The sequence below is a fragment of the Xiphophorus hellerii genome, chromosome 15 (genome assembly GCF_003331165.1).
Source record: "Xiphophorus hellerii strain 12219 chromosome 15, Xiphophorus_hellerii-4.1, whole genome shotgun sequence".
NCBI classification, from domain to species: Eukaryota; Metazoa; Chordata; class Actinopteri; order Cyprinodontiformes; family Poeciliidae; genus Xiphophorus; species Xiphophorus hellerii.
The window spans coordinates 7682922-7695513 of record NC_045686.1 but is presented as its reverse complement, the minus strand read 5'-3'; the positions used below and the strand labels follow the sequence as shown (position 1 = coordinate 7695513).

General features: G+C 37.4%; 1 protein-coding gene across 9 annotated transcripts; it reads left to right on the top strand.

The window, feature by feature from the left end:
* On the top strand, positions 1 to 9510 carry LOC116733676 (uncharacterized). 9 transcript variants are annotated; one of them, XM_032584476.1, is made up of 5 exons: positions 4133 to 6410; positions 6504 to 6597; positions 7025 to 7409; positions 8121 to 8280; positions 8709 to 9510. In XM_032584476.1, exons 1-5 carry the CDS (start codon positions 6200 to 6202, stop codon positions 8885 to 8887), a joined length of 1029 nt encoding a protein of 342 aa, XP_032440367.1. In that variant the 5' UTR covers positions 4133 to 6199; the 3' UTR covers positions 8888 to 9510. The 9 variants fall into 9 exon arrangements, 2 of the variants coding, with proteins under 2 accessions (XP_032440367.1, XP_032440366.1); XM_032584475.1 differs by having other exon boundaries at positions 4136 to 6410; positions 7025 to 7580; XR_004342081.1 differs by having other exon boundaries at positions 4072 to 6410; positions 7025 to 8280.
* Positions 9511 to 12592: the final 3082 nt, after the last annotated feature.

Genomic DNA, 12592 nt, shown 5'->3' with positions numbered 1-12592 from the left:
CGTCTTGGAAGTCACCATGGTGTATTGTATTTGAATCTAAAACATGCTCACTATGTGATCTCTGTGTCTGGCTCATTTACTAACACCGACATGACACTAGGCTTCCAAAAAGACCAGGATATTGCCATTAAAAAATAATGCTTCAATGCTTTATTTTTTAAAACAGTTCAGTATTGTTCTTACTACACTTTGAACCCCTAACGGTTTTTCTTTTTATTATTTACACTAGAACAGTCCAGTCCAGTCTGGATGTGATTTTTGTGACATAATCAGTTTTAAATATGCACCATGTATATGTAATCTTCTGCTCACTCAAAATTAGGTTCAGATCTGGACTTTTCACCTTGCTTTTTTTTTTAATCCAAAGGGTTTATTGCAGCTTTTTCACAACAGGATTTAATTCTTATTTGGAGAAATTGTTCAGATCAGACCATTGTGAAAAATATTACAAAATGTTTAGAAAATAAATTTAAACAAAACTCATTATCAAGTGAAAGACTAAAATTTTGAGCATCGCGATCTGTTTCATATATCTGCAAACATTTTCCAAGTTGTCAGCATAAATAAAATGAAATAAAAACTTAACATTTCTATTAATGATTAATTTTATATATTTTAATCTGGTTGCAATGATCTTTTTAATCTTTTTATTGCTCTATTGCAGCGATGTCAAACTCTAATCCTCAAGGGCAGGTGTGCTGCAGCGTATAGATGAGCCTCTGCTGCACCACAACTGAATAAAATAATTAGTTCATTAAGGCTCTGGAGAACCGATCTACACAAGGAGGAGGTCATTAAGCCATTTCATTCCAGGGTTTTGTACATGTGGCTCATCTACAGGCTGCAGGACATCTGAGGACTGGAGTTTAACACTTGTGCTCTTGGCACCTTTGCTAATAAAGATTGGTGAATTGAAGTAGGCATTTTACACATCCGCGAAAGAAAATAGTTTCAAAGAACATTTGAATAAGGAGGACGACAATATTTATTTATTTTTGTTTGAGCACGTTTTTGAGTGTTACATCGGTTTTACATTTGTTAAACCGATGTAACACTCTCAAAATTAATCTTGAATTTCTTGGAAAACGTAAAATTAACTGCGGATGGATATGCGGTTTCACACTCCAACGTATTCTCCTCATCAGTCTGTTTGCGCGGAGTCTGCAGGTTGGCTGTCCTACGAAACAATCTGTAAGTACTTCTCTTCTATCTGTTTTACCTGCATTATATCAAATTTTAGGGAGATTTTAAATCCCCAGTTAAAGAAATGTGCTGGTCGTAACAGATTGGATGACCGGCGTACCCCAAAAGATTATTTATGTTTTTTTTTTTTTTTTTATCCTTTCCTGTGACAGTTTTTTCTGATATTGTTAAAACACACACAATAAGTTATCTACCATCATTAAGATAAGAATATTTTGGTGCAGAGCGATTTCAAACTCCGTATTGTTTTGGGCCAGAACATTTTCAAATATTGCGGCGCCATTATTTGCTGAGCTACCATTGGTTCATTTGAGCGCTAACGCAGCAGAATAAATTCGGTTCACTAAAGAATCTAAGTTGCTAGCAGAATTTGTTTCAGTGTCTTGAGACAATAAAACCACTTGCATGATTTAAAAAGAGTAACTGTTGTGATTTCATTCTATGTACATGAGCTTTTCATGTACATGAGTCTCATGCATGCTAGCTTGGCTGGGACCCACCCATGCAAGGGTGCTTTTTTTAATTATTATTATTTTTTTTTTTAATGAAACTGCATTGAATCGTTTTGTTTTGGGCGAGATTGGTAATGAGTGGGCATGGGTTTTATCTGGGCTAACTTCATGAGCCCCATATGGTTAACCTAAAATGGGAGCCATATTGTTGACCCATTTGGGCTAAATGTATGGGTCCTTTTCAGCATTAATGTGGGCTAACTGGGAATGGGATAGAAATGGGCAACACTATATGGGGCACATGTGGTTTCAGTATATTTGGCATAAAAGCTTTTTTTGTAAATAGGATGAAGGTATAGTAAATATTTTTAAATCCTTTTTTTTATTTTGTAAGTGACACTTTAAAGTGTTTTGTTCTGCCAGAGTTTGTTTCAATCTGCACAGTTTTGTGTTCTTCAGTGGCCACTCCTGAATCAAAGATTGAAAGATGAAGAATTCTTTTTGTTGTTTTTGCAATATTTTAAGTGTAGCTCTTGTTCTTTAATACGTGCAATATTTTAGGAGTGATTTCTTAGTGATTTTCTAAACTGCTCTTAGGATTAATACTACTGTCTTGTCACAGTACTATACACAGTAAATGAGGATAATTGCATTAGTGAAACTGTTCAGTGTTTACAATATATGGCTACAGTGAGTACTCTATACCAAGAGTCTCAAACTCCAGTCCTCGAGATCCGGTAAACTGCAGTTGTTGGATGTGCCACAGGTACAAAACACTGGAATGAAATGGCTTAATTACCTCCTCTTTGTGTAGATCAGTTCTCCTGAGCCTTAATGACCTAATTATTCTATTCAGGTGTGTTGCAGCAGAGGAACAGCTAAAGGTTGCAGGACACCTGCCCTTGAGGACTGGGGTTTGACACCCCTGCTCAATACATAGGCTGTTTTGCCTTAATATTATTTTTTGGAGAAGCCCAAATGTTATATTAACTGCATTATGAAAATATATTTCTTTGCAGACTTGAAGAGCACGAAACTGTGAAGATCACCCATCAACGATTTGAAAAAGGTAGTTTTATAATTTTTACTTTCATAAGGTTTTGGGAATTAAATGTTTTGTTGCAATTTTATAACCATTTTATCAGGCAAGCTTTATGTACAAATTACTACTTCTGCCAAAACTGACAATAAATAAGACTCTATAATAACATTACACTTAGGAAATTCCTTAGTCATGGGTACCAGAGTTTGTTTCAGAAGTGGGGTACCACTTCTGAAGAGTGGTACCCCATGAATGTTAACATTTAGAATTAAAATATGAACTGAAAGATGAGTCATTTAACAACGGTTAGGTTATTGCTTTTGCCACTGTAAAAGATCTAATCGATAATGCTTTAAATTACACCAAGGCAATTATAAATGAGTTTAACATTAATTTTGTCAATGTGCTTTCAAATTTGTCTGGAGAAATTAAGCAATCTGTAGAAAAAAGCAATTTTAAGTAGATTCATAGAAACAAATGCAATATTTCTCAGTGGCGTGTGCAAGAGTGACATGATGCAAGTTATAAATTTTCAAAATAAAGAAATCCCTGGCTGCACAGTGGCGCAGTTGGTAGCACTGTTGCCTTGCAGCAAGAAGGTCCTGGGTTCGATTCCCGGCCGGGGTCTTTCTGCATGGAGTTTGCATGTTCTCCCTGTGCATGCGTGGGTTCTCTCCGGGTACTCCGGCTTCCTCCCACAGTCCAAAAACATGACTGTTAGGTTAATTGGTCTATCTAAATTCTCCCTAGGTGTGTGTGTGTGTGTGTGTGAATGGTTGTTTGTCCTGTATGTCTTTGTGTTGCCCTGCGACAGACTGGCGACCTGTCCAGGGCGTACCCCGCCTCCCGCCTGGAACGTAGCTGGAGATGGGCACTGGCAACCCTCCCGACCCCATTAGGGACAAGGGTGAACAGACAATGGATGGATGGAAGAAATCCCTTGACACAAATCAGTGTTGAAACAATCTTTAAATTTATAATCAAAATTGAATTATTTTCTAGATTTTGCTAATTACGTACTTAATCAAGTATTTTTTTTATTTATATACTTGTTGCCAATATTTGAATAAGCAGTGCACTGAGTAATAACTGGATAACCAGTTGCATTAGTATCATAAAAACTGTGACATCTGAGACATATACATTTATTTTATGATTCAGGGATGTTGTCTTTACTCAGGTTGTTTGGTTGTTGCACTTCTTGTGAAATATAAATTTTAATTCCATACTAATTTTACATCCTGAAAACTCAATTTGTCCTTGCTTATCACCTTTTAAATTTCAACTAACACATAAAGTACCTTTAATAGTAAAATTCTTATGATTAATTATTGTGTTAAATAAAAAAGCATTTGGCAAAGACAAAATTATATTTCAGTCTTTAGACAAGTATTATATCATTCCGTAGTAAATAGCCATCTTAAAATGTGCTTTGTTTGTGTTTTTACAGATTTAAAAAAATGGATTATTATTGTAGTTCTCGGACAAAAAGAAGACGAATTAAAGCCAAAGTTTCTGAGCATTTAAAGTTTTTGGAAGACTTCAAGGTCAAAAGTGGCACATTTTCTGATTTGGATTATGCTTCGGAAGTGGACAACCAGATTTCCAGTGAAGAGTGGAACTTTGAAGCTCATTTGAGTGAAAAAGAGACTGATGCAGAATTTGAAGATGAACATGAAGAACAATCAGTTGCTGGAAGAAAATTTACTGCCAGTAGCATTGAAATAGATTTGAACAGCACGTCTGAAGAAATTGATCGCACACGTACACTTAAAGTAAAGCTTGCTGATTGGGCAGCAAATCGAAATATCTCACACAGTGCATTGACAGAGCTGCTACATATTTTAGTGCACTATGGTTTGGATTTACCCAAGGATTCTAGAAGTCTTTTGTCAACTCCCAAAACCTTTGAAGTGAAAGAAATGGGACATGGTATTTACCATCATTTTGGACTGGCTAAGACACTAACTTCACAGCTTTTAAATGACTCTCATCTTTCAGTTGATACGTTGACTCTCCGGGTGAACATTGATGGCTTACCACTCTTCAAAAGTTCAAAAATGGAGTTGTGGCCTATTTTGGCCATGATTAAGGAATTTCCAAAATCTGGTGTGTTTATCATTGGCTTGTATGCAGGTGTGGCCAAGCCTGACTCTGTCACGAAATACTTGAAAGAGTTTATTGAAGACCTGAAGTCAATAACTCAAGAGGGTTTGAATTACAGAGGAAAACATTTTAATGTTGCACTTCCAGATGCCTTCATCTGTGATGCACCTGCTCGGGCATTTTTGAAATGTATCAAAGGTCATTCTGGCTACAGCTCTTGTGAACGCTGTGTAGAACATGGAATTTACATGGATAAGAAGGTTGTGTTTCCTGATTGTACAGCACCTCTACGAACAGATGAAACTTTTGAACTTTTGACAGATGAAGACCACCATCATGGAGTTTCACCCTTGCAGCAGCTTGGTGTAGGAATGGTGTCAAGCTTTGTGCTTGACTATATGCATCTGGTTTGTTTAGGACATGTTAAAAAAGTTATAAGTTTGTGGATCAAAGGACCTTTAAGGTGTCGTCTGTCTGCAGTTACCATTTCAATTATTTCTAATCACTTGAAATCAGTGAGAGATCACCTTCCTAGAAATTTTTCTAGAAAACCACGTTCACTGATGGAGTACAGTCAATGGAAGGCAACAGAATTCAGACAATTTCTGTTGTACACTGGCCCAGTGGTTCTTCAAGGACGACTATCAGCACAAATGTACAACAACTTTATGTTGCTCTCAATAGCAATGACAATTCTTCTCAGTCCTGTTTTGTGCTGTAAATACTGTGGCTATGCTGGAAAACTGTTGAAGTGTTATGTTACCAATTTTGCGAAGTTGTATGGAACAGAACACTTGGTCTACAACACCCACTGTCTCATACATTTAGCTGATGATGCCAGAAAATATGGTGCCTTGGACAATATTTCATGTTTTCCCTTTGAAAATTATCTTGGGACATTGAAGCGACTTGTACGAAGACCCCAAAATCCTCTCCAACAAGTCGTCCGGCGTTTAGCTGAAAAACCCATTCTGGGAGAAGATGGAAGACAGAGTAAAGCTCAAATTCCACATTCATGTGGTCCAACTCTCCCAGACTTTCCTGCTCACATGCAGTTCAGGCAGTACAGACATGAGGGAACCGTCATATCATGTTGTGTAGGAGATAACTGTTTTGATGTTGAGGGCAGAGTTGCTGTAATAAGGAATATAATACAGTTGTTATCTGGAGCCATGTACACTGTGTGTCAATTTTATGAACAACAAGACTGTTTCTGCAGATACCCTATTGATTCATCTTGTCTAGGAATCAGAACTATGACACAACTTTCTGACCATCTTTATGGTGTACCGGTGACAAGCCTGACAAAAAAACTGGTAGTCCTTCCTTTGCGGAACGGTCATGTTGTTTTTCCTCAGTTACATGACCACTAATTTACTTAATATGAACTTCCAGCATGTCCTTCAGCGTCGTGGAATTCATTGAAGAATCAACAGAGGGAAAGAAGTTGGTGGATATTATCCCATCATGTTGGTTTACTGATGCAAACAAGATTCAGTGCTTCTGGCCAGCAGGCCTTGGTATAAATGTCACTAAAGCAGTAAAGCAACAACTACAGCCAGATGCTTCATGGAAGATATGCTGTGTGCGTGTTCTTGGAAATGCAGGTGACAAACATTTACTTGTATGAAAATTTTGAAAACGTGAGCTTTAGATTTACAAATGTGTTAATCCTTTTTTTTAAAAATTCTTTTCTAAAGACTGCTATGGAGAAGCACGACGAAAGCTTGCAAGGGCAGAAGCAACATCAGATCTTCAAACAGATAATGATATCCCAGAAAAGCGACGTAGAAGGTAGTGTGGAACAGGGACTTATGTAACACACAACTCTAAACCTTCTGTCTTCCTAGTTGTCATTTGAGCCGCTTTCAATTCCTTTACCCATTTGGTTCTCTTTGCTTTACTTTTTTTCTCATCCTTCAGGACTTAAAGGAACAACATATTTGTAAGAATGGAAAATTACACAGGAAAAAATGCTACTACTTGTGAGCTTTACTATAGATTTTGCCACATTCCTACTTTAAATGAACTAGATTACTGTTTTTTTAACCATATTGGTTGTCATAGGTTCAACTGTAACGTTTTATCTTTTGGATCTTATTTCTGTATCTCTCACAGTTAACTTGAAATAAAATAGTTAAATTGCTCACTAGACTAGCCTTTTTGGTTTGTTTTTTTTACCAACTTTTACCACTTGTTAAATTCTGATTTATCATTTCAGATCCTCCCACAAATGGGGCACATTTTCTTCAAGTGAAGACAGTGTGAACTCCTCAGAGAATGAAGTTCCACCTTCTCCTCCCTTGGAACTTACTACAGTTGGATCTGCCTCAAAAGTGTGTAGTCTCGGTGTGTCCAGAAAGAGAAGCCCCAGCACAACTCCAAATCTGAGAAGCCCCAGCACAACTCCAAATCTGAGAAGCCCCAGCACAACTCCAAATCTGAGAAGCCCCAGCACAACTCCAAATCAGAGAAGCCCCAGCACAACTCCAAATCAGAGAAGCACAACTGCAAGTCTTTCTATGAGTCCTGGGACTTCTTTGAGCAGGAGCAGCTCCAGCTTGGGAGAGGCTATGTTTACTAGGCTGGTTACACTTCTTGAGGAGGTTAGAGAAACACAAAAACTGCACGGACAGTTGTTGAGTACCTTGCTGAGACAGAAATCTGCTTCACCACCGGTTGAACCACCTGAAGGAGCTGTTTTTCCAATGTGTACAATCAATGATGTCCTGGGCATGAATGAGAAGCTGGGTGACTCAGACTTCATGTCTGGAGTTGTAAGTTAAAATTTTGTTCCTTAAAAATTAACATTAAATTAGCCCCATTGCAGTAAGCAATTAACTAATGACATGATAAATTAAAACAAATTCCCATAATTTATAATTTTTCTGTTTCTACTAAAAACTGCTTGACAAGTATTCAGTCTGGTGTTTAGGTCTCAACTTGCCATTTTTTTGAAGTACACATTTGTTTACAAAGACTTCATAATTGGATATTTAAATTGTCTTCCAGTTGCAATGCTCATTGTTCATTAGAATTCAAAGTTTATCAATCTTTGAGAATGTGTTCTTACTATTATATTATTTGAAAATGGTTGTAAAACATTTAATCACAGTAACTTCTTGGAATTTATTGTCCAGAAAAATTTATTGTGACAGGCCTCCCTTAAATTGATGCATAAATTAATTGGCATTTTGTCCATGTATAAAATTAAGCATATAAGCTATATATGTGTGAAACAATAACAAATCAATTAATAAAAACTAAATTGCATCCTGATTTTCAAATGTTGTCTTGCAATTGTCATTATATTTAAGGTTGCCATGGTTGCAGAAATTGGAGGAGCATCCTTGGATGACGCAATACGACGGGCTATGCGATTCCTGATGTCCCATGAATTAGCAGTCCAGTTCAACCTGTTTGGCCGACATGGGAAACACCAGTTCCGGGACCTGCGTCTCTTTGATGTTGTGTATGGTAAATATCAGTTTTTATGGTCAGAGTAACTTTTCTTTTCACTTTTTTTCCTTAAACATTTGTTAATTTATTTTGTTTGTCATATGCCTTTTGTTTATTTGTAGTAATCTTTTGGTTTTATTCACATAGTGTTCTTTCACTCAAGAACTTTTGATAGCTGACAAAAATTTTAAATATTTGTATTTCAAACAATACAAAATAACTATAGAACCTTTCTTATATCAGTATAAGAAAGATATAGATGGATATTTTCAATTTGAACTAAGAATCTAGTGTGTGTTCATAATAATAAAGACTCGAGTGCTTTTATTTTGGCAGATCTTTGCAAGCATTTTTGCCCCATGAAGGGGGAGAGGCAAATGTCATGAATGTTACATTGTACTAAAGTAAAATGCTAATACAGTTTCTACCTTTGCTTGTTATTTTAGGGGCACTTAAAAGAAATGGTTCCATCGTTGGACTCACACATAAAGATGTGGAAAAGGCACTCTCAAAGTGGTTCACTGGAGCCCGTGACAGAGGTGGGAATAGGAGAGTTAGAGCAAGTAGGGAGGCTGCCAGTTCTCACTCTGGTGGGCAGGTCTTCCAAGAAGGACAGTTACAATAATATGCGAGCTTTCAAGTGTAAGCATGCATGCAGGTTATTCTAAAATGTTTTGTGAAAGGTGTGTGTATGTACCAGTAAACAAGTTTGTTGTTCAAAAATGCCATGTGAACAATTTTGTAGATTTTTAATTTTTTTTTGTTGTTGTTGTTTAAGAGCGCCATTTGTGCTTGTGGCACCTTTTGCTTTGTTAATTAAGTTCTAATAATTGCTGAGGTATAAAATAACTTCTGCTTACAAAATAAAAAGCCTTGACCAAAGGAAATTTCTTTTTTTCTCTTTAAACAAATTTTGTGATAAAGCATTTTAGGACTTTGGTTTGTTTAAGACTGCATATCTATGAATGTTATTCATTTCAAGGTTAGGTGAGAACAACCCCATTGTTCCTATAAGGATTAAGGCATCTGGTTCCCACTGAAAACCCAGTCAGGGCCTGTAAACCATTATGGGCTAAAGCATATGGGCCCATCATGGAAAATGTGGAACTACTAATTTGTTACCCATATTCTAGCCCAGTTCAGACCCAATTGGGGCCCAGGTAAATATTCCTGAAAGCACCCTAGTGGGCCACAGATGGGCCTCGTGTAAGTTAACCATCTGGGCCCCACTGAAAACCCAGTCAGAGCCCATTAAAATCTACCTGGGCAAACCCATGTCGGGCCACCATGGAAACCGTGGACAAACCCACTTGTTACCCATATTCTAGCCCAGTTCAGACCCAATTGGGGCCCAGGTAATTATTCCTGAAAGCACCCTAGTTCGCCACAGATGGGCCTCGTGTAAGTTAACCATCTGGGCCCCACTGAAGACCCAGTCAGAGCCCATTAAAATCTACCTGGGCAAACCCATGTGGGGCCACCATGGAAACCGTGGACAAACCCACTTGTTACCCATATTCTAGCCCAGTTCAGACCCAATTGGGGCCCAGGTAAATATTCCTAAAAGCACCCTAGTGGGCCACAGATGGGCCTCGTGTAAGTTAACCATCTGGGCCCCACTGAAGACCCAGTCAGAGCCCATTAAAATCTGCCTGGGCAAACCCATGTGGGGCCACCATGGAAACCGTGGACAAACCCACTTGTTACCCATATTCTAGCCCAGTTCAGACCCAATTGGGGCCCAGGTAAATATTCCTAAAAGCACCCTAGTGGGCCACAGATGGGCCTCGTGTAAGTTAACCATCTGGGCCCCACTGAAGACCCAGTCAGAGCCCATTAAAATCTGCCTGGGCAAACCCATGTGGGGCCACCATGGAAACCGTGGACAAACCCACTTGTTACCCATATTCTAGCCCAGTTCAGACCCAATTGGGGCCCAGGTAATTATTCCTGAAAGCACCCTAGTGGGCCACAGATGGGCCTCGTGTAAGTTAACTATCTGGGCCCCACTGAAGACCCAGTCAGAGCCCATTAAAATCTACCTGGGCAAACCCATGAGGGGCCACCATGGAACCCGTGGACAAACCCTTTTGGGACCCATATGACAGCCCTCTTTTATCCCATATGGGGCCCACCTAGGTATGCTGGCTGGGAAATATGGTGATTTGATTTTGCGTAAAAGCACAAATCAATATATTGAATTACACGCAGTTTTTCATATTTGTGGTCATACACGCATGAGTGGAAATTTGAATCTGAAACAAAAATTAAACGAAAAAAAAAGTTATTTTCATTCTTACATTTTGAGGGATAGTTGTATAGCTAATGCGGCTGTAGGAGGCGCTCTTTCTTCTATACATCTCAAACGTGTTGTCCTCATTTTCTTTCCTTAATGGCACATACAGAATATAGAAATTAAACTTTTAATTAAAAGTCTAAGGAGTTTGTATAAAGATATGCTTAAAAAATATTTTCAAATGGTGACTCCATTGTTGAGCCACCGTAAACAACTCAGTTTATGGGCTCTGACGTCACGGGTTTATATCTTGCCAGCAGAGATTGTGGTGTGGAGGATGTCATAAAATTAGAATTATCTGTTCGGCTTTATATGTGATTATGACTGGAGAATTATTCATTGGGCTCTCCCAACCATAACAGGACCACCGTGTCTTATATATTGGATTTTCTATGTTGTTTTTTTTTTCAGGAAAAAAACAAAAACTGAGTCCAAAAGGAGCTACAGACTAAAAAAACTACCCTCTGTACAACAACACAAAAACATATGGAGGAAAAAAATAAAATAACAAATGCAGAAGGAAATGAAATAAATTGATAATGAAATTTTGCTGCTGCAGCCCTTTAAGAGGTTGATTACAAAGCTAGAACAACTTCTCTGAAATGCCTGCTTGCTCTAACAAAAAGAAAATAAATGAAATGAGGTGGTGTGCTTATAACTCAAAATTGTTCTCAAAAGGATACAATGAGACAAATTTTTAAAAGCTCTCATCACATCATTCTGAAGAACTTCATTTCATTCAACAAGCTTAGTAATAGCTACCGCTTTCCTAAAATATCTGAGCTATCTTTTCAGGAGAGGTTCTTTTCTTTCAGCTATGCAGCAGTAATTCACTAATTTCCACATCATGGAAATTAAAATCAACCTGTACTGACAGAAACATCTGTGCGTCTTGACTGTGTCTCATTTATTCCAGCAGATAAACAATCTATTCTTTCCTATAGAGTGCTAAGCAAATTCATTCATTCATTCATTCATTCATTCATTCATTCATTCATTCATTCATTCATTCATTCATTCATTCATTCATTCATTCATTCATTCATTCCTTCCTATCCTTCAGGTTTCTTAGGATGTCTGGCTACCTCAGTTTAAAACGCTGCTCCATCTGGTGGCATGATCAGGAACAACAGAGGAAAATCTAGGGTACAAATATACAGGTACAAATATTTTTCACAAAACAAGAAGCAGTTTTGAATTTTTAAGTAAAGTTTTGTTAAGAAAAATGTTGGGTTGCTCCAGGAAATCCAACTAAATTTATAAACTTCTTTACTGAGACGCTACAGTTTTATAAATCAAGTGCAAAGTTTGACCCCATAAATATACTGTATATTCATTCTGTAAATTTCATCTGGCATGAATTGTACGTTAGTTCTAAAAATAAAAAGCTTAAATGCCTGACAGACTCTTTTGAAAAAACATTGTTTTGGCTGTTGGGTTCTGCATGTTAGTAATGTACAAGAAAATATTTCTAAGGCCAGGTTACTCAGGTCAAAACAAGTTGGCTCCTGTTCAGGGTTTACCATTCACCCAAACAAGTTATTGTTCATTTATCACAATTTTCATAAATAATGTTCCTTGTAAATGTAATAATAATGCTTGGTGAGTTGCTTCTTATAAGTTCCTGTTAATAAAAGAGTCCTATCAAGAGCTTATTTGAAAAAGCAGTTGCATAAAGATATTTATATGTTTTTTTTTTAAATATATATATTATCCAAATGCCTGTGTTGGTGCTTTATTGAATAATAAGCGACAGCTGAATTATGTCGGAGTTTAGCATATTTACTCTAAAATTATATAAGATGCCAAACATATAGTAATAAGGACACCCAAGATATTTTGTCTTTTTTCAGCATCAATTTTATTATTAGCATCAATGGGCTGAATCAGAGCTTCCTTACCATTCAATTTTACTTCATATTTGCCAGAGCATCAATAATGCACGTCTTAATAAATAACTCATCTCTAAAAGCTGTCCTGTGGGATTTTCTTTGGTCTCTTGCTTTGTTCTGCTTTAGTCAAAGTAATCTCAGA